The sequence below is a fragment of the Brachypodium distachyon genome, chromosome 2 (assembly GCF_000005505.3).
Source record: "Brachypodium distachyon strain Bd21 chromosome 2, Brachypodium_distachyon_v3.0, whole genome shotgun sequence".
NCBI classification, from domain to species: Eukaryota; Viridiplantae; Streptophyta; class Magnoliopsida; order Poales; family Poaceae; genus Brachypodium; species Brachypodium distachyon.
This window is the reverse complement of record NC_016132.3, coordinates 36,156,714-36,179,752: the sequence shown is the minus strand read 5'-3', so window position 1 is coordinate 36,179,752 and position 23,039 is coordinate 36,156,714. Positions and strand designations below refer to the sequence as shown.

Here is a 23,039-nt window from a genome sequence, read left to right as displayed (position 1 = left end):
AGAACTTCAAGCGAGAGCGCGCGCAGCAGAAATCATGTCTGCAGCGATTGCATTTGTAAGATATATGTCCAGTTTGACTGAAGGTTTTTTATGGCCGGTTCATGCAGGTAGAGCAGGATGCTCTCAAGTTAAGTCTGTGCATACGGTCATCATAATGTGCAGTTGAGTATGCCTCTCGTGTTCTTCAATATATATTTGAGTGCAAATGCTGGGCATGTGTTGTTAACATCAAAATTCACGAAAATATACTATGAGGAAAAACAACATGGTAGCATATTGCAGCGCTTGAAGAATCAGCATTGACAATTGGAATTTGTTTCCTTTTTTCAGAAACAGTAAAGTGCTCACTGCATTCATTTTTTTTAAAAGAGATAAGCAGAGTAAGTTCAGCAGGTGGCATCTCTACTGCTTATAAAGGCACCAACATTTTCATTCCAACGTCCATCCAACTAAACGTACACGGAGAACTAATAACCCCACAATCAGGCTAACAAAACATGGATTATTTGCTAACCGTGTGCGTTTAGTGATTACCTGTTGATGCTGAAAATTCCACCCGCAGGAGAACTTTTCAGCCCGAACCGTTTTTTCTTTCTTTTCTCCTCACCCAGCCAGCCTCCAACGCCGCCTCCTCCTCCTTCCCTTCCCCTGCGGCCGCCGCCGCCTCCTCCCCCTGCGGCCCGCCTCTTCCCCGCTAGACAGCCCGCTTCACCCGCCCCCACACCCCCTCCCTCCTTCCCTTCCCCTACGGCCGCCGCCTCCTCCTCCACCCCGTGGCCCGCCTCGCCTGCTCACCTGCCGTCGCCACCAATCTCCACCTGCGATCCGCAGCAGCCGATCCCCCCACGCGACCAGGAACCGCCGATCCCCCTGCACGAGAGCAGGCGAGCCGGTCGCGACCCCGCCGCCGCTCGTGAGATGCTGTCGTCTCATCCTCACAGGAGGCACGTGACCGGGCGCTCTGCTCGACACCCGCCGCGATTCCCGGTCCTCGATTCCGTCTCATCCTCACGGTGAGTCCGGTCTTCGGGAGCACCGAATTGTTCTTGGAGCTCTTGATTTGATTTTGGGGTTGGAGCTCTTGATTTTATTTTGGCTGCAAGGGCTCCTCCACCGTCCCGTCCTGTTGCGGTAGTCAGAATTGCCGTGGACGCGGACCGAGCCGCTGCCGGAGCCCCTTGGGAGTGAGCTGCCATCATTTGATCTTGATTTTTATGCGGTTCACATACAGGTCAGTAGCAGAGACATATGACTTAATTTCTGTGTGATATCTCATACAACTAGCGGTAGCGCTCTAGCAGTTGATACATGATATCAGTTGATGAGTAATGAAAGAATGATGAACTGATTTGTAATATTGGACGATTTTACTGATTATTTATTATTTATATCTAAATGTTTTTAGAGCATGCCAGTGTTGGTTATATCATTTGCATTGATCTATTAATAATTTAATGTATGTAACTATGATGTTCTACAAACTGTAAGAGTAGTACACATTTACACTATCTTATTCTAAAATAAAGAGAATATGTCGTAAGGATTTTTTTTTTGTGTAATCTCCATGAGATAATTTCAGGTGCTTCCTTCTCTCGGCACTTTCTCTTGGCACCGTCCAAAGTTTGCACAATGGTCGAGAAGAGTGGGCTCTAATTCATTATCCATATCTGGATATAACTTTTTCTTTAGATTGGTGTTATCTTTTTGTTGGCTATCTGATTAAATGCTCATGTAATTGGTGTGTAGTTTTGTTCTGGTTTCATGCTTCTTTGAATAAAATGTTCTTGCACAACTAGGTTATGGGGTGTAGTGAAGAGGCCATTGGTTATGCTATTGAAGCCATTGGATGAGCTCATTGTTGACGGCAAGGTCCTACTGTGATTTGAGGCCAAATCTTTATTTGTTGACATCGAGTATGGATTCGTGTCACCATGATTCATTCTTGCTGAAGTTTACAACACCGTTTGGTCATGCCAATATTCTGGAAAATATTACATGTATATTATATAGTTTTCCTTTTCCACATAATTTTTCTCACATGCATTGACCTCTCTTCCAAGTTTTACCAGCAGTACAGCAAAGCCGATCTGTTCATGCCCACCAAATTGGGTTGAATTGTAATATTTTTCAACTAATTATAATTTATTGTGTCCGTGAATTTTATCTGATGCAATGTACATGGATCATATATTGGACGTGCAGGTTTATACAGATAGACCATGGCATCTATTTGAGTGTTCTATAAAAAAAGATACTAAAAATTGAAAGAGAAATGAAAATTAAAAGAAAATTAAAAGACATATTTTAAATTGTATAAGGACGTGTGTGCACTCACTAATTACAATAAGAGACAGGAAACTTGAAGCTGGACACTGCGTTCATCAAAACCAATCAAATTACAATCCTGCGAATACAACTCAGAGAGAACACAAGGCATAGTGCCAGCCTGACCATAAACATGTTTGTCGTAGCTAGACTGTTTTGCACAGAAGCCGACTAAAATCAAGCAAATGTGAGCAGAGTACCTGTTTGATGATGGATTCCCATAATCAAGGAACTATGATACCGATGCATCTCCCATTGTATCACAAGGGCTTGGCAGTCGGTTCCAACATGCAAGCCCAGGATGCTTGCGAGTTCAAAACCATCAATCAATCCCTACCGGCCCATGACCTGGCAATATCACGTCATACCATTTTCTTGTAGCTGCACTGAACTTACCAGAAGCATCAACAAACAACCATCAGTACCTCGGACGAACCTGTTTTCAATCCCGGATCAAAGCCTCCGCGGACTTTTTAACTTCCAACACATCAGAAGGGGGCTTGCATTCCACCTTGCAACCACCGAAGCTTGATGAGCACACTGTAGGACGAGCCAAGCTCCAGCGCATCGACATACACTTTGCTTGTAGCTGTAATGAACTGACAAGAAGCATCATTGATTACCACCATCCTGGATTACGAACCTCTGCAGCTCGAGGAGCACATTGTTGAACGAGTTTTCCACGGAGCACATCTGAACAGCAGCAAGAATATATGAAGCCTGTGACATCGGCTGAAGGGACATCCAGGCTTTTATTCCAAACAAGGATGTCATCTATGCTTTTACGCTACCGTCATCCCTAAATCTCCCACCACAAGCGGCCAACATTACCACTACCCTTCTCATACCTTCTGCCGCCACCCATCGTCCGCCACTGCTGCCTACGGATCTCCTTCTACATTGCCACAGCATAGTGAACCACCTAGACCGAGGAGGACAGTGGCAGTCACTATCCTCTGTGTCTTTCACTGATATATTTTTTCTAGATTTTTCCTTTCTTTCTTTCTTTTTTCTTTTTTTTCTATTTCTTTTTCCCTTTTATCATTTTTCTTTTTCTTTATATGAGAGAAGAATGGGGCTATAAAAATTTGCTGTGAGGGTGCCCACAATTCCTCAGAAATTGTGACACTGAAGACTTCAATCAAGCAAGATGAGCAGCAGCTCTTGTTGTGAGGATAAGATTGACCATTTCACCGGTTCATTTGATATCACATCTGCTGGTAAAGAGGAAAAAAAATATTATAAGCACTTCTCAAATTGTCGGCATCGGCATAATATGCATTATTACACCAAATGAACAAATGCTAGATGGAGTATAGCACCCACCATATTAAGTATGCCTGATCGGATATTGATTGCAGCAATTCTCCATTATGAGTAGGCTAGTCTAAGCTAAATATGCTTTTGTTTCACTGCATCAAAGGAAGAATAGAGAATAAGTCATTTAGGATATCACAAGGTTACGTATTTTCAAGAGTGCATTGAGATATAAGTATACTCACGAGTGTGCACCATGCAGTTCAAGAATTATGTAATCCTGGTGTTTGGTACAGAAACACTTGGAATTCTGTTCCCCTGGCTATTGCTGTGGCAGAACACTGCGCTTCGATAAAATACTTAAGCTTCCAGGTTGATTGATCTACAAAATAAGGCTGAAATAATTAATAGTTTCCAATCATGTATTTTCAATGGGTTTGCAATTTATAAGTAGCACATACCTTCGTTAACTGCAGCTTCAATGCAAGTCACCAAAACAAAGGGGGGATTAGTTACCCCTTTTTCATCACCATATCAGAAGGCGGATTCCATTGCACCTAGGAACCACTGCAGCTCAAGGAGCGCATTGGTGAAATAGTCTTCCAGGAGCACATCTGACCATCAAGAATATATGAAGCCCTTGTCATCGACTGAAGGAATAATAGATCAGACATGACCAATACCACTTCCATGTACTCAGACCAAACAACAAGGATGCCGTCAATGCTTTTATGTCATCATCATCTCTAAATCCTTCACCGCGAGAGCCCAACATTGCCACTGCCCCTCCCATGCCTTTCGCCACCACCCGCCTTCTGTGGACCGCCTTCTACGCCACCACTGCATAGTGAAGGGCAGTCACTATACTCCGTCTTCCACACTCCAGCCACAGTGTGAACTGTGAGTGAACTTGGACTTCTTTTTTCGAAAATAATTCTTTTTCCTTTTCCTTGTTTTCTTTTTTCTTTTCTTTTTTTCTTTTTTTCTTTTTTTCTTTTTTCTTTTTGCTTTTTTCTTTTTTCTTTTTTCATTTCTTTTTTCATTTCTTTTTTCTTTTGAAAAAACTATAAGAATGTGCCATCAGGGTGCAGTGGAATTCTGGAAAAATTGTGACCCTGAAGACTTCAAGACGAGCAACTCTTGTTGCGAAGAAAATGATGACAATTTCGCTGGTTCCTTCAATATCACATCTGTCGGTAAAGGGAAAACAAATATTATAAGTAATTCTCGACCATGTCGTTGACACACTTTGCAATGTGAAACCAGATGATCAAAATAGATCAGAGTATAGCACACACCATGTTAAGTATGAAGGGAAACGCAGGTGGCCTGGATATTGATCGCAGCAATTCTCGGTTATGACTTGTGACTGGACGAATAGATGCTTTTGTTTCACTGCACCAAACAACAAATAGAGAATAAGTCATTTAGGATATCACAAGGCAACGGATTTTCAAGAGTGCATTCAGATGTAAATGTACTCACCAGTGTGCACCATGGAGATCAAGAATAATATAACCCCGGTGTTTGGTCTAGAAACACTTGGAATAGACAACAATGCATCCACAAGACAAGACAGTGCCTTTCTGTTAGTATGGCTATTGCAGTGGCAGATGACTGGTTGAACAAACTACAATCTCCTCCTATACTTTTACTTCCACGTAGATTGAACTACAAAATAAGCCAGTGTGAATTAATTGGTTTCAATCATGTATAGCAGTGTGGGTTTTGCAACTTATAAGTAGCACATACCTCTATAAAGTCCAGCTTCAGTGCAAACCACAACCAGCACAAATGGGACCAGCTACTAATCGTTGGTTTCTCTTTTCTTTCCTTCCTGTTTTGGTGGCGCCTACTAGCGTTTCCAAATTTGACACACCTATCAAGCAACCAATCCTAGTTCTGATTCTTTTTTTTTCCGCTGAAAATCCTTGTTCTGATTATGGAAGTCCTGAACCAGAAAATTAAATAATAGTCCTACTTTTTCCTAAAAGAATATATATAGTACAATTACACAACTACATTTCATATAATACCACACTAAGACACACAAGTGTCAACTATGAATTGAGAGTTCCGAGATTTTTTCTCCTTTTCCTTTTTTCCTCTTTTCTATTTTTTTGTTTCCTTTTTTCTCCTTTTCTTTTTTTCCTCTTTCTTTATTTTTTCCTCTCTTCTTTTCTTTTTTCACTTCTCTTTTCATTTTCCTTTTTTTTTGGCAGGAAGCATGGATGGATCTCTTGGAGACTATGAGAAGGCACAACTCCAAGACATACCCCTGCAAAGTAGATTGAAGCAACATAAGAAACACTTTAGATCCCTAAAAAAAAGGAAATACCTATCAAAACAAAATGACTTGAGGTGTTTTTCAGGAAGAGGCATATAACATATAATAATGAATTAATTATCCAAAGCATAGACTGTGATGTCACATATACGTACCATACTTGTGTACAGGGAGGCCATACCACCCAAGGCCATGACATGGGAATTGCCTGGTTACTGAAATTCTTGAAGGATAGAAGGATTTACAACTCAATGGCAGAGGCCTGCATGGCAGATCAAAACACACCTTGCTCAGATTATGCAGCGGTGAGGTAAGCAAAACCAGTACAATGATTTGTAAAAGCATCCCAGGTAGGTAACCAAAAGAACAAGATTACAAACTACAGAATAAACTTGTAAAAGTGCATGGAAGTATGGGAACGGACTGATGATGCAGGTACTAACCAGTTGATGTACAGGAAGGGAGATACATATTGAGACCTTCAAGCTTGCAGTGGAAACTCCTTGAACTGTGCAAAGAAGCTTGGACAGATCTCTAGGAGGCTATGAGAAGGCACAGCTCCCAAACAGATCCCTGCAAAATATATTGAAACGGCATAACAAGCACTTTAGATTTCGCTGATATAACAAAATCCAACCAAAACAAAAATAACTTGGTGTGGTTCAGGAAGAAGCAGGCTAAGCAAAGTGAACATAATATATCATAAAGTGTGATCTTACAGATACGTACCATATTATGTATAAGGAGGTGATACCACCCAAACATGTGCCTGGTGCCGGAATTCTCCCAAGGAAAGAAGAATTTACAACTCCATGGCAGAGGCGGACCTGCACAGCAGATAGAATTAGAAACACACATTTATCAGATTATGCAATAATGAGATAAGAAAAAACAATCAAACAATCTGTAAAAGCGGCCCAGCTAACCAAAAGAACAAGAATACAACTGCAGATTAAACTTGTAAAAGTGCATGGAAATATGAGAGTACGGACTGATCATGCATATACTAACCTGTTCATGTCCAGCATGGTAATACATTTGGAGACCTTCAAGCTTGCACTGGAAAGTACACCTTGAACCGTGCTTCAATACAGAGAGAATTGCATCTATGAAGGTAGACTAGAAGAATGTACAAGTCCAAGAAGAGCCCTGCACACACAGAAGATTAAAACAAGTGGGTTATGCAGAGAACGTCTCTGGTGCTTAAGAGGTTAATTAGGAAAAGCAATGGGGATTTGTGGCTAACAGGAATGAGTACAAACAAGGAATTGCTCGGTGGTTACCTTGGATTAGCACTTGACAATTGGAATAGTTCCTTTTAACTTGTCGCACTGCCTTCTTAGCTCCTCGCTATTATCACCAAATCTGACATCTAATACCCGTAGTTTACTTGGAAGGCCTTCTTTGTGCAGAGATTTGATGCCCGGACAACGGCAAATCACTAATTCTTGCAGGGAGCTCGGGAGATTTGATGGCAGAGATTTGATGGCTGGACATGTGTCAATCTCTAATTTTTGTAGAAAACTCGGGAGGCCGTGGTCGGGCAGAGATTTGATGCCCGGACAATTGATAATGTCTATTTCTTGCAGAGAACAAGGGAGATTTGATGGCAGAGATTTGATGGCTGGACATGATTCAATCTCTAATTCTTGTAGAGAACTCGGGAGGCCGTGGTCGGGAAGAGATTTGATGGCCGGACAATCACAGATGCTTAATGTCTCCAGACAACTCGGGAAGCCGTCGTTGGGCAGCGACCGGAGGGCTGGACACCCCTGGATGTATAATTTCTTGAGGTTGGTAAGCTTGGATAGCGATGCAGGGAGGACCTGCAGCTTCTCGCAGTCACAAAATTTGAGTTCCCAGAGGGATGTGAGGAGTTGAAGGGCCTCCTCTTGCTCCGCCGTGAAGCGCTCCACCTCTTTGTCTTCCCAACAGATTAATTTGGTGAGGGAGGAAGAGAGGAGTCTGCAGATTGGCCGAGTAAAGACTCCCGCGAAGCAGGGTATCACCATAGACTCGACTCTGGAGGAAGAGGAACTGCTCTCTTCATCGTCGGGCCATGAGGGCTCGGCACCGGAGAAGAATTTAGGGGCATCTTCGATGTCTAAAGTTGTGAGGCCGCCCTGGGCAACGAGAGGCCATAAGCCCTCACCTCTCAGATCCCCACAGCTATGCACGCGTAGACTGGTGAGAGAGGTGAGATTTGAGAGAGGAAGCAACATCTCTGTGCCCCCCACATCCCAAAGAGTGAGGTGTTGCAAGGAGGTCGGGAAAGGGGAACAAGAGGAGGCGGAGGACGAATAGGAGAAGAACTGGGGGCAAAAACCAACGGTCAACCAGCGGAGGGAGCAGAGGCTTTGGAATTCTCCTCCGAAGCCCAGTGAAGTGGACAAGACCAGATTAGAGCAATACCAGATATACAACTCTTGTAGTTGGGGAGGCAGGAGGAGCAGTTCTTCTCTTTCTGCTGTGACTTCTTCCTCTCCTGTAGTCTGTTGCTGTTGGTGCCCAGTACGATGTGCCAGCTCTGTTTTCTTTGCTGAAGGTGACGTGGCCACCTTCTGATGCTCAAGCACCATACCTGTTATCTTCTCACATTCGCGTATATCCAAATATGTGAGCTTCGGAAAATGAGACAACACATGTGTCAACTCCTTCCCATTAGCACCACAACACGAGATCTTCATGCTTTCAACTGGAAACGGAGATTCCATTTTATGGCTTTCACCTTCAAACCACAATAAGGTGCTACCCATATTATGCATATTGAGTGTCTTTAGAGACTTCAGTTTTTCTAGGTGAATCAGCGGCAGGGGAGGGCAATTAACTAGAGTCAACACTTCCAGATCAGGTAAATTGTGAAAAGCCAACCCACTCCAGAGAATGCTCTGCTGACGATCTTTTCCCACAATTGCTAGGCTTAATTTTGATTCATCGTCTTTGGAATAAACAAGTTTCTCAAAAACTGATCCTGCATTTTCTATCTCAATAGAGCATGGGACAGGAGACCAAGGGATAGCAGGCAACGAGGATAGCTGTGGACAGTTTACAATCTTCAGGTTCTGTAGTTTAGGAAACAAAGTTCTCATGCTCTCCTTCTCTGCTTGACAGCAAGAAGGAAGTGAAAACGGCAACTCCACGAGTTCAGGGCAATCTTTAATTTCGACAACCTCTAGACAAGAGAAAAAATGGCAATTGTCATTTTTTACCCAGCTTTTCAAGTTTCGTATGTTATCTAATTTTAGCTTTTTCAATGTTTGGAAGTCCCCAAGAGGTGGAAGTGTGTTCCAAGATACATCACACAGACAAAGAGATTCCAAATTTTTCACTGAAAGGTTCCGACCTAGCCATGATGGGCAATTAGCACCGCCATGACCTTTAATGCATAGATGTTGAAGATTTTGATGTGGTACAAGACTCTCAAGAATGTCTTCTTCTTGTGGTGCAGCATTGTTAGACCATTCTAATAGTAGCTCGTGTAAGTATTTTTTATGCAAGATTTTTTGTTCTTCCGCCTCCTTGTTTGCTTGCACATTTTCAAGATTATAAACACCAAGTGATCCTCCAAGCTTTGTCAACTCCCTTAGTTGTCTAAGTTCAAAACCCTTACTTTCTTTTCCAACTTCAAATCTCCTCAGTTCCTCCAAGAATTTTAGTTTCCCTGCCTCAGTTATGTTAGAGTGAAGCTCAAGTTGATCTTCCGACACAAGAAAATGATGCAATTTTATAAGGTTGCTCATATGCCATGTCAAACCAAAGTCGGCATAACATTTTTCTAGATCAATGACCTCTAGATGATATAATCTAAACAATACACTGGGTAAGGACACTTTAGCGTTTGATATGACCCTTAGGTAGCGTAGATGGATAAGTTTTGAAAAATTCTGCAATATGTCCTCCACAGAATACGACACTCCAGACAGTAAAATAGTTCGAATAGCTCTAGCTTTCCTAAACAGATCCCTGAAAGCCTTAATAAAGCTTCCATGGTATTCTCCAAATAACATCAAAGTGCGTAGGTTCTGAACATCCAAATTTTTACCTAGCCTTCTGGCCAAATCAATTTTATAGTTATCAAAAGTCCCTCTATCCTTGACATCAACATTATCTACGATGATAGACAAGTGACGTACGGTGCGGGGAATTTGAACGGTGTTCACATTAGAACTACGTATACTAAGGCATTCATATGATGAGACCTTCACTGCTAACTCATGCAGCAAGTCATGGATAACATAACAAGGGCCATCCTTGTTTTTATTCTCCTTAAAAAAACCATGATTAACCAAGTTATCTAAATAGCCTTGTCCAACGTCTTCAGCTCTTTTGTGCTCGTCTGAATGTAAAATACCTAGTCCAATCCAGAAGTGAAACAACTCTTTCTTACCAAATTCATAATCTTCTGGAAACAATGCACAATTGGAAAAACATTGTTGTAGATGAAAAGGGAGATAGTCATAGCTAAGCTTTAGAGCTGGCATAATGTCATCAGGATCGGTTTCTAATTCCCATTCTTTACTTTCAGCAACTCTAGTCCAATGGTCCAATGTAAGTCTGTTCCTTAATAATCTACCTACTGTTTTCGCGGCAAGAGGGAAACCTTTTAAATTGCTCACTATTTCTTTTCCAACCTCACGTAATTCAAGATAGTTGCCTTTCCATGGTTCTCGGTCACCAAATACACATACTTCAAAGAATGACATAATATCATTCTCGCTTAGACGTTCTAACTCAATCAGAGAATTAGTTGAGCTGACCATGCTTGCTACCCGTGGTTTTCGAGTGGTGACCATAACAACATTACCCTTTTCTCCCTCGTTATTTCTTAACGGAGCTAATAGTTTTCCCCATTCGTGCTCGTTATCTGTCCACATATCATCTAAGACAAGTAAGAACCGCTTAGATTTTAATCTTTGTTTGATTCGCTCGGCAGTACTTCCTTTTTCATCCTCAACTTCAGGAATATTTTTCTTAATCTCTTCTAGCAATCTATTTGCATTAAAATCAAGAGACACACATATCCAAATCAGAACTTTGAAAGAGCTCTCCAGCTCTTTATATATGTGTTGGATGAGACATGTCTTCCCTATACCGCCTGGACCAACAATTGGAAGAACTGTAAGTCCATCTCCACAATACTTATCGTATGTTAATATTAGATCTATAATTTCTTTTTTCTTACCATCCCTACCATAAAGCGTAGGCTCTACGATTCCTGGGGTGGTTTTGGATCTGCTTGTTTTTTCTTTTTGGGTGGAGCCTAGTAGCTCAAGATTAAGGATGGTGGAGACCTTAGCACAAAGGGGTTTCAGCTGTTGGACTATTTCCATCATTTTTTGGGACATTTCTACACGATTAAACTTCCATTTTGGTGGTAGGACACCACAGAGAAATCGCCGTCCCCTCGTCATGTCAGAGGATTCCAGCACAACGGTAGGAGCGACATCATTACCGCAAACAGACGGAAAAGAGTGGCATGGAAAGTGTTTACCGATCTTAGGCATGCATCCAATCTCACGCCCTCGCCCATCGCACGGGCGAATGTTGGGGAGGCATCCTTGTTTGGCATCATCTTCTTCGTCGCTAGCTGGATCATCACGCGAGCGTGAGCCGAACTTGAGCTTATGGGCAGCCGCTCTGGCAGTCTGCCAAGCATTCCGAACAAGGCCGTCAGCGTCGGCGGCATGGTTGGTGCGGTCGATAGCATCCTGGATGCGGAAGTAGTCGAGCTCGTCAAGCACGTCATCTGCCGCGTACGCCAGCTGCCGCAGCTTGTTCAGCAGCTCCCGTAGCGCAGGCCGGCTGCCGATGTCCCTGCCCTGGGCACTGTCGAGCATCCCCTGCGCGTATAACAGCTCCATCTTCAGGGCTTGGACGTTGGTGCCGAGCTTGGAGCTGGCCGCCCACGACTCCAGCAGGTCGTCCCTTGCGGGGGCCAGCGCCTTGCTCACCACCCAGAGCGCCGCATCGACGGCCATGTCCGCCGTACCGCTGGATAGGCATACATTGGACTATGTTAATATCAGTTAATCACTAGTAATAAATACACATGTTAATGGAGTCAATCACTAGTAATACATACATATATCAGCTGCTGACAATGCAATTAAGCAGTCGTAATACTGTAATACTACTACATTGGGGTATGTTTTATACTGGCCGGTGTTCGCGAACACGTTGACAATACAGTTAACCAGCAGGGTAAGTTGTTGCTAGAAGAGAAGGTGGCAACTCCAGCTTGAGGAAAGATGTACATACCGACAGGAATCCCTCTCGCCGCCGTCGGTCAGCTGCAACCGGTCAGAGTGCGTGGTGTAGGTACGTGTAGATGCGTGGAGGAGAGATCGATGTGCAGTGTAGGTATATTTGTGGGAGGGGGCAGGGGGTATATATAGAGAGATAAAGGGCCGGCCATTTGAGGTGTGATAGAGCAGCTTCAGATCAAGATACCTAAGCCAACTAGATCGATGCAAAAGAATCATCTGTCAAGAACTTGCGAAGGACATTCCCGCCCGAGTAACTTGTTTTTTCTTCTTCTGTCAAATTGGAAAAGAACAGAATGTATGAATTAATCGTTCATTTTAACAATGCTTTAAAGGTACTGCAATAGGCCAACAGAGTACCAATGCTTTATGGAACGGCAACAGAGAAAACGCTTTGCTTGCTCAGAACTTCCGATACATTGGAAGAGCAGTCAAAGATAGAATGAAAAACTTTTATTTTCTCTTGAAACGTCAGTGCTAAAATAACTCTCATCACAGCCGGGTGCAGGAAAAAAGATCGCTTAGGCCTTGTTTGGTACTCCCTCCGTCACACATTAAGTGACTCAAATTTGTTCAAATATGAATGTATCTATACCCAAAAAGCGTAATATTTCGTCTCTTAATATGGGACAAAGGGAGTTAGAGTTTTTGGAGTGTTTTCTAAGGTATTATACACTCCAAATTGAAAAACACTAAAAAACCCAAATGGTTGTTTGGTGGGTTTAGAGGCGATTATCCCTAGTTTTTCCCCACAAAACACTGACTCCATTTTTTTTCCAATTTAAAACACTTCTCATATTTTGGGTTTTTGAGAGTTTTGGGTAAACATCCAACCCATCAAATACCAAAACACTAGTGTTTTTGGATGTTTTCTAGGGTATTATCCACTCCAAATTGAAAAACACAAGAAGCCAAAATGGTTGTTTGGCAGAAAAGGATCGGAAGGGATCATCTCTAGTTTTCCCTCACAAAACACTCCATTTTTGTACCAAATTAAAACACTTTTCATAGTAGTGTTTTGGGTTTTCAAGAGTCTTGGGTGCACACCCAAAATCTTCAAATGCCAAGACACTAGTGACTAAAAAATAAACTAGCAGCAAACAAGCCCTTACGGTTTTTCATTCCCCTTGTGCATAACTACTGTCGATGATGTAATAGTCATCACAGACGAAGAAAAAACCTTCCTCAAAAAAAAAAGACCCATCCGCAACCTACCATATCACTGACGGGTGTTTCGTGAGGAAATGTCAGCGACCTACTATAACGGGTGTCTTGTGAGAAACTGACGGGAATGTATCAAACTCCTATCTATGACAAATTTCATTAGTACCGTGTATTCTTATAGACGGCCTCTGATGGATGCTGCTTATTTTACCGACTAAGTTAGGTTTTTTGTGAGGGGCATGCCAAATGCTTTAATCTTTGCCTGGCCCCTGCACAGAAAATATGACACATATATTGCCACATCACATTTCATTTATACATAATGAGTGCATTACATTTCATACACATGTGTTTCATCCATTTCATTTCACATATCATAACACCTTATGATATTCCCACATGCAGTTCTATGAGCAAGCGGTTTCGGTGACAAAACAAGTACTTGTTTTTTTAGAGGGAAACAAATCTGCTGGTAGTAATGTACTTCGGTGAACCTTTATAATTGATCTATGTCCTTTTCGCAAAAAGAGGATCTACCCGGCCAACTGTCCCTATTATACAAAAGAGTAATATAATTAGACCAACCCGTCTTCGTGGCTGATGGTGAGGCGGTCTTGGCGACAATGCACATGCATACCACGACTGCCAAGTGCCAAGATGTTTTTTCTTAGCTGCATGCAGGCTGAAAGAAAAAGGTCTTGTCCCAGGCTAGCCGTTGTCACTCTGCTTTGCGTTGCTAATTTCTTTTGCCTATTTTAAAGCAGTATTTAGTGATAGTTTGAGCCTAAAAACTGGGCCAAAGCTCGAGCTCTGTCCTGGTGTAGTTTCGCCACTGGCTGCATGCACGGTCAAGTTTCTTCATTTTTGTTGCCACGAACCAGAGATCGAATCGATGAATTATAGATTTGTTACTGCCATTGTCGAGAAGCTCGAAATTACCTTGCCGCCTATGTATTCCCTAAATGTTCCTAATAAGCGGTTCTTTCTTAATCTTAATTACTTTTCCGGACTTACTTGCGCTTATGGTCCCTTGAGTCGTCGTCAATTTGGAAGGAGTCTAGACTCGTTTCGGATCTGTCCTGTCCAGTCGGCTTGTCGTGAATGCGAAAACCATCAGATCTCGTGCCAGGGCATTAAATGTAGAACTGACACTGCCCACAGTATTCTGATGGCAAATCGATCCGTGCAGCCAACGGTAATTAATCTCTGGCAGGCAAGCAACTCGTCGTCCTTGTGGTCGGTGGCGTCGTGGTCTTCACGGCGAATTTAAAAAGACGTCGGAGTTCACGTTCTCCTCTCCTCGGGGTGCTTATATTAGTCCTGTAGTTGCAGGCTCAATTGCTCCCATGTGATTCCTGGTTCTCGAGGGTTTGTTTAATTTGGACAGCAACTGGGTGCTTATTTTTTGTTGTTCCTAGATCTGTTGAATCTGAATCCAAGTAGCCCACTCCAGTCACTGAGTCAGAAACTGCTACGTACCGAGGATCAAAACCAAAACCATGCATGTCGATTTTTTTTCATTTGCAGGAATGGTGCCTCACATGAATTTTTCAGGAAATTAGAGAGATAGAGACAGAAAGCGCGTGCACGGTACTCCTAACAACGGGGACTTTTTTTTTCCAAGAGGCGAGAGCAGATGAATCCATACCTGCATGCGTCGACGAGGCTGCTAATGTGTTCGCTGCAACCGCCCTGGGTCTCCTCGTTCAATCTCGGCCCCTTGGGCACGTGCTGCCGCCGCAACTGGTGAGCTTGTGGACGGCGGAAGTCCTGACGCCGCTTCTCCCGCTCCAGGACGTCGTCCACACCGGCCGACATGGCTCCACCTCCCAACGCGCAGAAGAAGAAAAAATAACGAAGAAGCATTTCGTCGAACACCTCGTGGGCGCTCCTGCCGCCACCTGAACACCACCGGAGTGCGCCACCATCCGCACAGGCGGTTCTCGAGGGGGCACATCAGCAACCATGGATTAAGAAAAACAGGGCCGGCCGGCCGTAGTGGCCGCCGTTACCGGGTCGCACTTAGGCGCGCGGCTCAACGACCTGACGCACTTGTGTTGGGTGACGGAACACCTCGCAACTCTGGCTGGACGGAGCAGACGGCGAAGATAGAGCCGGCAGGACTTCTATTTATTTCCGTGTTTGTGGTGGTACAAAAATTTCATTACTTGGGGATAAATCAGAAAAGGGTAAACGTATATTTATTATTTTAAAACTCGCCTAATTTGAGTTGGGAAAATAATTACAATTTAGGAACAGCATAATAATTGGATTCTCTGGGGATACTAACATATATATACAAAAATTGATTTTTTTGGTGGAAGAACAAATATCCCCTCCAATCCATAAAAAGTGTCACACATTTTGTACCAAGTTAGTACAAATTATGTACTAAGTGGACGACATTTTTTATGGATCCGAGGAAATAGAATACTTGCACAAAAATATTAGAATAGGAAAACAAAGAAATTTAGAGAAAAAATAGGAATGTTCCAGGGAAGCTAATAAAAAGTATGATTAGTTTAGAATAAGATAAAAGCAAAAATACAAAAATATTAGTAGTTACAATATTTTTCAAAGGTCCTCAAATGTATGAATTTCGAAAACTGAAAGTTGAAAACCAAATGTGGAGAAAACAGAAGTTGAAAACCAGAAGTCCTAAAGAGTAGAAGTGGAGAGGATAAAAAAAAGACCACTTCCGCAATTAAAAATAGCTGATCGAAATTATGCTAAAATTTGAGAAGAAAGGAGGCCAGATCGAGTTTGGACTTTGGAGTCTTTGCTAAAAGACCGGCCTCTCATGTGCAGTGGATGAGATAGGAGGAACTTATAACTAGATAACTAGGCAGCTATTGGTCACAAAAAAAATTATTTCTTTTCACAAAAGTTGGCGTATTTGGTTTTATTAAGACAAGTTTTTGATCAAAAATTATTTTATTAGTATCTGTTTTTTAAGATGTTGAATCTGTATCATAGATCATCTTCAAGAAAAATTGATGATAATTTGATTTCCTAGCATATAAAATACATATTATATAATAAAATCATTATTGGTCAAAAAATCTTGTATTAACGAAACTAAATGCAACAACCTTTGTAATCGACAGCTAGGTGGAGACACGAACAGGCTGCAAACCCGTAAGATCATGAGCTAGAATATATAATGCACTTTCAGTGAACCTATCTTTTCCATCAGTGTGCACTGACCGCATCAGTTTTAAACAGCCTCGGTTTCACGTGTAGCGCTTCAGATCTCGCGTCAAGTTAGTACACTATACACATGAAACCGAGGCTGCACATGAGCTAAGATAATGCACTTTGAGCGAACCTATCTTTTCCATCGGCGTGCACTGACAACATCAGTTTTAAACAGCCTCGGTTTAACGTGCATCGCTTCACATGCCTAGTTTAACAAATTTCACTCGCCTCGATCGACCTGACTCGAGCCACCTCAATCGCTTCCCCTGAAATTTCTGGCCCATTTCCTCAACACAACGCAAAGCGTTCTCGCAAAAAGACGCGACAATGAAACAAAGACATGATGATCGTGTCATGTGAAGAAATTAACCCAAGTGGCGGCCCGCTTTACTTGCTCGGCATGTACCTTGTAGCTACTACGAGTAGTTCACAGAGAACGGTAACAATTATATTTTTATTTTGAAAAGGTGCACCCTGTGACGGGTAATTTGGATCGAGGAGTAGTAATCATCAACAACAGTATAAAACCCCTAAAATTACTAAAAAATCATAAATAGGTCCTTAAACCACCTATTGACGTCAACAAACACTAGAACAAGCTGAAGTCAGGCACCGTCCTCATCCGTCCATCACCGAAGCCGGAGAAAGCTTTCCATAGGAGAGATTGTACTAGACGGTCTTCCTAAAGTTTCTAGGTTTCCCGCGAATCCTTTGGAATCCACTAGGTATTCCAGGTTTCCAAGGAACCTGTTTCACGCGCCCTCCGCCAGCGGTGCGCGCACCACCGGAGCGTGGACAGGACGGGGAGAACCTTATTCAGATTGCAAGATGTCGTTGCCGCCTCGTCATCTTGAAGAGGACGCTGAAAAACATAAAACAAGAAACGGAAAATGCTTCAACCGGCGGGCGGCCGCGATCCGCACACGTCCAAGGGCAAGAAGGCCATTGGAGGCGGGGTGTCCGGCATGGAAACCCTAGCCGCCTGGAGAATCGCCTCGCGTGACATTTCGTCGTTACGTTTCTGGATATTAGCTTAGTAGCAATTATATTGATCCTCTATCTTATGCAGGTAGAGCCAGCGGCAGATCCACCAGCATGATGGGTTAAGGTCGCCGACATATCTAATTTTTTCCAAAACCCCAATATATGTAGTATATGGTATATATAACTTATGTCAATACATTATTTTTGGATTTTTACTTTATTTTTCATACTCGAATTAGCAACATATATATAGTATCTAGTAAACTTATACTGTATATGATTTTCTCTTTGTATAAACTCTGTGACACCTAATTTTTTTATTGGCTCCCCTACCAGGATATGGCTTAAGACCTAAGGTTGGGCATGACCCTGATTCCTGGAGATTTATATCTAGTAATCCCTCCGTTCCATAATTCTTGTCGAAAAATTACATGTTTGGAGATGCGACCATGCTGCACAGCAAATCAAATGGTGGATTTTGGGACTCCGCCAGGAGCTAAAATGAGATGCGCTTTCAACAAACCCAACATGTCTTTCGTGTCCCTAGGTGCTACTATTTTTTTCCCGGGCATTGTGAACCACAACGTCATGTAATACAACCTGGTTCGCGCATGCCTATTCAGTTTGTAGGTTTTTGAAATTAAAGAAATAGTAGCACAGTTGAATTCCTAGCAATTTTTCTTGAGGTTTCACTTAATGTTTAGAATCTTTAGAAATTAGGTCAAAGTGGAACAATCCTTAGAAATCAACAACTCAATTCCTATGAAATGGCAATTGTGATATACTAATACAGTATCACCTCCGTTCTTAAATATAATAAGTTTTAACTTTATTTTAAGTTAGCTTTTTTCAAATTTGATTGTATTTATAAAATTTATTAAGCTCTACCATATCAAATGAGTATATTATTAAAAAAATGACAGATGTAATAAAACTAATTTGGAGTTCTAAATGTTGATAGATTTTTTATTAACTTGTGCAACTTGAAAAAGTTTGACATAGGACAAAGTTAGAACTTATATTAAAAAACGTAAATACTCCCTCCTTTGTACAAAGTCTGTCATATTTGGTTTATTAAGACAAAGCGTTGACCAATAATAACTTTATTAATATAATTTATCTGATGCGAAAGTATAATTATTAGTAAGAACTTTTGAAGACAAGTCTATTGATATAAATTTCATGTATGAAAGAATATTTATTTATTAATATTTATTTATTAATTCTTGGTCAAAATTTTGTGGAGCGCTACTTCAACAAAACAATGGCATCTAAAATAGACCAACTGCGTAGCAAAACGCGCCGGTATCAGTGTTCTGGGACAATACATATTATATCAATTTATAGAGTACAAAGTGCGCACATGGTTAACACTAACCTCGATCTTGTCGTCGGGTGTGGCGTGCGGTGGATGAGACACAAAGCCAGCTACAACGGCATAGAAAGAAGAACAGCACAACGGGCGGTGTCCATTACTCTCCCTCCGTTCCAAAACAAAACTCATATACATATTTGCACTTATACCAAATCAGCTCTCGTTTCTAGTGCGTGTTTTGGAATGGAGGAAGTAGCTAAAATAACGTATCCGGTATCCGGTATCAAGATGCACTTTCGGCGAACATGTCTTTCCATCGGCGTGCTCCTGAGCCCATGATACTACCAGTTTTAAACCGGTGGCCCGGTGGGGCTTGCACGTGAAACGTTTTAGATCTCGCGCTAATTAATCAGGAGTAGTACATGCCAGTTTTAAACCGGTGGCCCGGTGGGGCTTGCACGTGAAACGATTTAGATCTCGCGCTAATTAATCAGGAGTAGTACATGCCAGTTTTAAACCGGTGGCCCGGTGGGGCTTGCACGTGAAACGATTTAGATCTCGCGCTAATTAATCAGGAGTAGTACATGCCCTAATTATTTCACTCGCCTCGATCGACCTCACTCACTCCGGCCTGCAACCTCGATCGTTCCCCCTGAAATTTCTGGCCCCTTTCCTCGACACGGTGCAAACAAAACGGCCTTGCAACAAGAACCTGATTAAATCACATAATTATTAGTAAAAAAAAATTTGAAGACGAATCTATCGATATAAATTTCATGTAAAAAAACACGTATCGATTTACTAATTCCCGCGAAAATCAACAGCACACACATTGCTCTCATCTCAAAGAAATTAGCTCCTAACTCTCCACAAGACTTCAGACCCATTAGCCTTTGCAATGTCATATACAAAATAATTGCCAAAACTCTTTCTAATCATCTCAAAAGCCATCTCCCAGACTACATCCATCCTATGCAACAAGCCTTTATTGAGGGCAGAAGAATTAGCATTAACGTTATCATTGCCCAAGAAATCACTCATTATTTCTCTCTAAGCTCTTGGTATCAACCAGCCTTCATGCTCAAAATTGACCTTGCTAAACCTTTTGATCGCTTTGAATGGAACTTCATCGCTCAAGCGCTCACACGTAAAGGGCTGCATGATCATTTTATCAGACTCATATACAATTGCATTTCCACCCCTTTTTTTCAGTTATTATCAATGGTCAGACTCACTCTAGTTTTGCAGGTTTCAGGGGAATAAGACAAGGCCGTCCGTTATCACCGTACCTTTTTGTCATTGCAGAACTCACAGGCATCTCCTTGGGGCCGGCTGCCCTCCTATCCATTCACTTCTCTTTGCAGATGATCTCTTGGTTTGCGGGCAAGCATGTATGACAGAAATTCAAACTATGAAATCCATCCTTGAAGGTTTCTGCCTCGACTCCGGACAAACACCAAATTGGAGTAAGTCTGCGATTCTTTTTAGCAAAAATGTTGATTTTCAAACTAGGCAAGCTATCAAGCATGTTTTCCCTGTTGAAGACTTGAATAAAGATACTACCCATCTTGGCCATCCCCTTTTACTCCCTGCCAAGGACCGCTCATCAGCTTATTCTTTCATCTTGGACAAATTTAAATCTAAGCTCACATGTTATAAAGCTAACAAACTTTCTCATGCAGGGAGACTTACTCTTATAAACTCGGTCTTGCTTCTATCCCCATCTATTACATGTCTAATATTCTTTTCACCAAAAAATTCCTTGCAAGTCTTACCTCTATCATTAGGAAGTTTTGGTGGACATGTGTTCAAGAAGGGGTTCAATCCAAACCTCTTTGCCTACATGCTTGGTCAGATATTTGCAGGCCAAAGAAGGAAGGAGGACTTGGAATAAAAAACATTCAAGCCACCAACATGAGTCTTCTATGCTCTGCTGCCTGAAGAATTGCTCAAGAACCTAATAGCATGATTGCTCGAATTTTAAAAGCCAAGTACCACCCAGGCACTACTATCTGGTTGGCAAACAAAAGTGTCCTCAAATCTGCCTTCTGGGCCTCATTACTCAAGGTATGGCATCATATTGAAAACTCCTGCTTCTATCAGATTGTTAATGGTAATATTTCTATTTGGAGTACCCCTTGGTGTCATATTTGGAAGAACATACATGATCATCTTATCATCCAAAGCTCTAATTTCTCTTACCCGGCTGTAGTTAGGGACTTGTGGGTTCCAGGTACCAAAACTTGGAATGTTAATGTTTTTCGTAATCTTTTCAGTCCCTATGCTTCGGACATTATTATTAACACGCCTATTATTCAATCTTATGGTGAAGATATGCTTTGTTGGAAACATAACCCCTCAGGTACTTGCACATCTAAACGTTCTTACAGAATAACACTCCAGGAGGTGATGTCTAGCAGCTCCAGTGGTTCGATTGTCTCCAGCCAAGACCTCTCTCTTCTCAGAACAATTTAGGCATCAAAAACTCTCATCCTCAGAGTTCAACTTTTTGCTTGGAGACTAGTTAGAAGAGCTCTCCCAACAGGTAAAAGAGCAGGCAAATTTTCCAGGCACATTAACAAGCATTGTTGCAGGTGTGGCTTGGCTGAAGATGAGCTTCACCTCTTTTTTCTCTGTCCATTCTCAAAAGCTGCCTGATTCTCATCTCCTTGGTTTATTCGCATCGAACCTATTGCCACCAACAATCAGAGCATCACAAACATCATTTCCTTTTTAATTAACTCCAATCACCCTCAGGCTTCCATCCAGAATATCTTTACCTTCCTTTGGTGTCTGTGGAAAGCCAGAAATGACTATCTCTTTAATAAAAAGCATTCTCTCCCTGCCAATATTTTCAAATCTGCAAAGGCTCTAATTGATTGCACAGATTTGGAGCTTGGAGATCCTTCACAGGACCAAGGAACGAATAGGGCGAGTGCGCATGGAGCTACTGACTTGGCTTTGAGCTTTTCCTCTCCAGGTACACACATCTACTCGGATGCAGCTTGGAAGCTCCCTCGAAGCCAACCAAATGCAGCTGAACCTAAAGCAGGTCTTGGAGTCTACATCGAGCACTACTCTTCCTCTGGCAGGCTGAACGTTCAAATCTCTGCAGCCTCACCCCCGTGCAGCTCCCCTCTCCAAGCTGAAGCTTGGGCTCTTCTTCTTGCAGTCATCTCTAGCAGGCATCTTCAACTTGAGACGAGCACCTTTTTAACAGACAACTTAACCCTTGCACAAGCAGCAGAAGCAAGAAGCATCCTCAAGAACCCTGGACATTGGTCTCTCAGACCCTTGCTTGATGAAATGCACAGCAAGTTGCTCCCCTCCTCCTCCATCAGGCATGTCCCCAGAGATTGCAATGGTGTGGCTCACAACCTAGCTTCTAATGCTAGAAAATCAGGCTTTAATTCCTCTAGTACTTTTGCCTGTGTAAACTCTACTCACAGAACTGTAGGTTGCCCAGTGCAAAACGCTCTTCAGCGTTTAAGCTTGCCTGATGTTAAGCTTTGTAAAGTACTGTGCTTCTAATGAATAAATCATTTTCCCTTCCAAAAGAAAAGAAAAAATTTCAACACGCATAGTATCGATCATGCCATTTCATCACCTTTAACCAACTCTCCTATAAATATTTCCGCTTTCAGCTGCGTCTTTTCTTCAGAAAAGAATAAAAAATTTAACACATACACGATGCTGTATAGTTTATATACCCGTTATTTTCATTGGTGAACGGACATTTTTATGCTATGCCTATGAAAAAGAAAGATCTAATGCTTACCACGCCGTTAGGAAGGAGAACAACAACCTGAAAAAGGAAAACTTATTCCAACGGCAAAATGTCACCAGGTGGCTGGATCGATATATTGCCTTCTTTCTTTTGAGACATGGCATGTGAAGGAATGTTGCAGTGTAAAAGTTGGGTTTCTACGTGAAACCGCCAGTGTTAAAACAAACTATTGGCAAAAACATGCTCATTTAATTCATCATCATCGCTCAAGGGTTACGATCATGTCGAATACAAATTGAAGAATACAACCGGGAAAGTGTAATGTTTCCACACGAATGAGCACCTGGACATGACGAAAATTCAAGAAAAAACAAGAAACTGCAAGACTAAAATTCAAGAAACTGCAAGCTTGAGCACCTGGACATGACGAAATATTATGTCGACGGCCCTGTACCAGTACACCAACAGGCCGACGACACTACGGGCCCAACGCTCAACAACCCAAGGCCCAGGAGAATG

The 23,039-nt window shown here is 42.2% G+C and overlaps 1 protein-coding gene across 5 annotated transcripts; it reads right to left on the bottom strand.

The window, feature by feature from the left end:
• Positions 1–2,273: 2,273 nt before the first annotated feature.
• LOC100836858 (putative disease resistance protein RGA1) lies at positions 2,274–15,390 on the bottom strand. Of its 5 annotated transcripts, XM_024460117.1 has the most exons (15): positions 14,945–15,390; positions 12,128–12,405; positions 7,556–11,860; positions 7,153–7,420; positions 6,881–7,018; positions 6,599–6,696; positions 6,313–6,442; positions 6,025–6,131; positions 5,335–5,860; positions 5,068–5,253; positions 4,881–4,977; positions 4,044–4,772; positions 3,828–3,964; positions 3,652–3,737; positions 2,280–3,542 (listed from the first exon to the last, which is right to left on the bottom strand). In XM_024460117.1, exons 2-4 carry the CDS (start codon positions 12,349–12,351, stop codon positions 7,159–7,161), a joined length of 4,791 nt encoding a protein of 1,596 aa, XP_024315885.1. In that variant the 5' UTR covers positions 12,352–12,405; positions 14,945–15,390; the 3' UTR covers positions 2,280–3,542; positions 3,652–3,737; positions 3,828–3,964; positions 4,044–4,772; positions 4,881–4,977; positions 5,068–5,253; positions 5,335–5,860; positions 6,025–6,131; positions 6,313–6,442; positions 6,599–6,696; positions 6,881–7,018; positions 7,153–7,158. The 5 variants fall into 5 exon arrangements, with proteins under 5 accessions (XP_024315882.1, XP_024315885.1, XP_014754432.1 ...); XM_024460114.1 differs by having other exon boundaries at positions 2,274–3,542; positions 6,030–6,131; positions 7,153–11,860; XM_014898946.2 differs by having other exon boundaries at positions 7,153–11,860.
• Between the last annotated feature and the right edge of the window lie 7,649 nt (positions 15,391–23,039).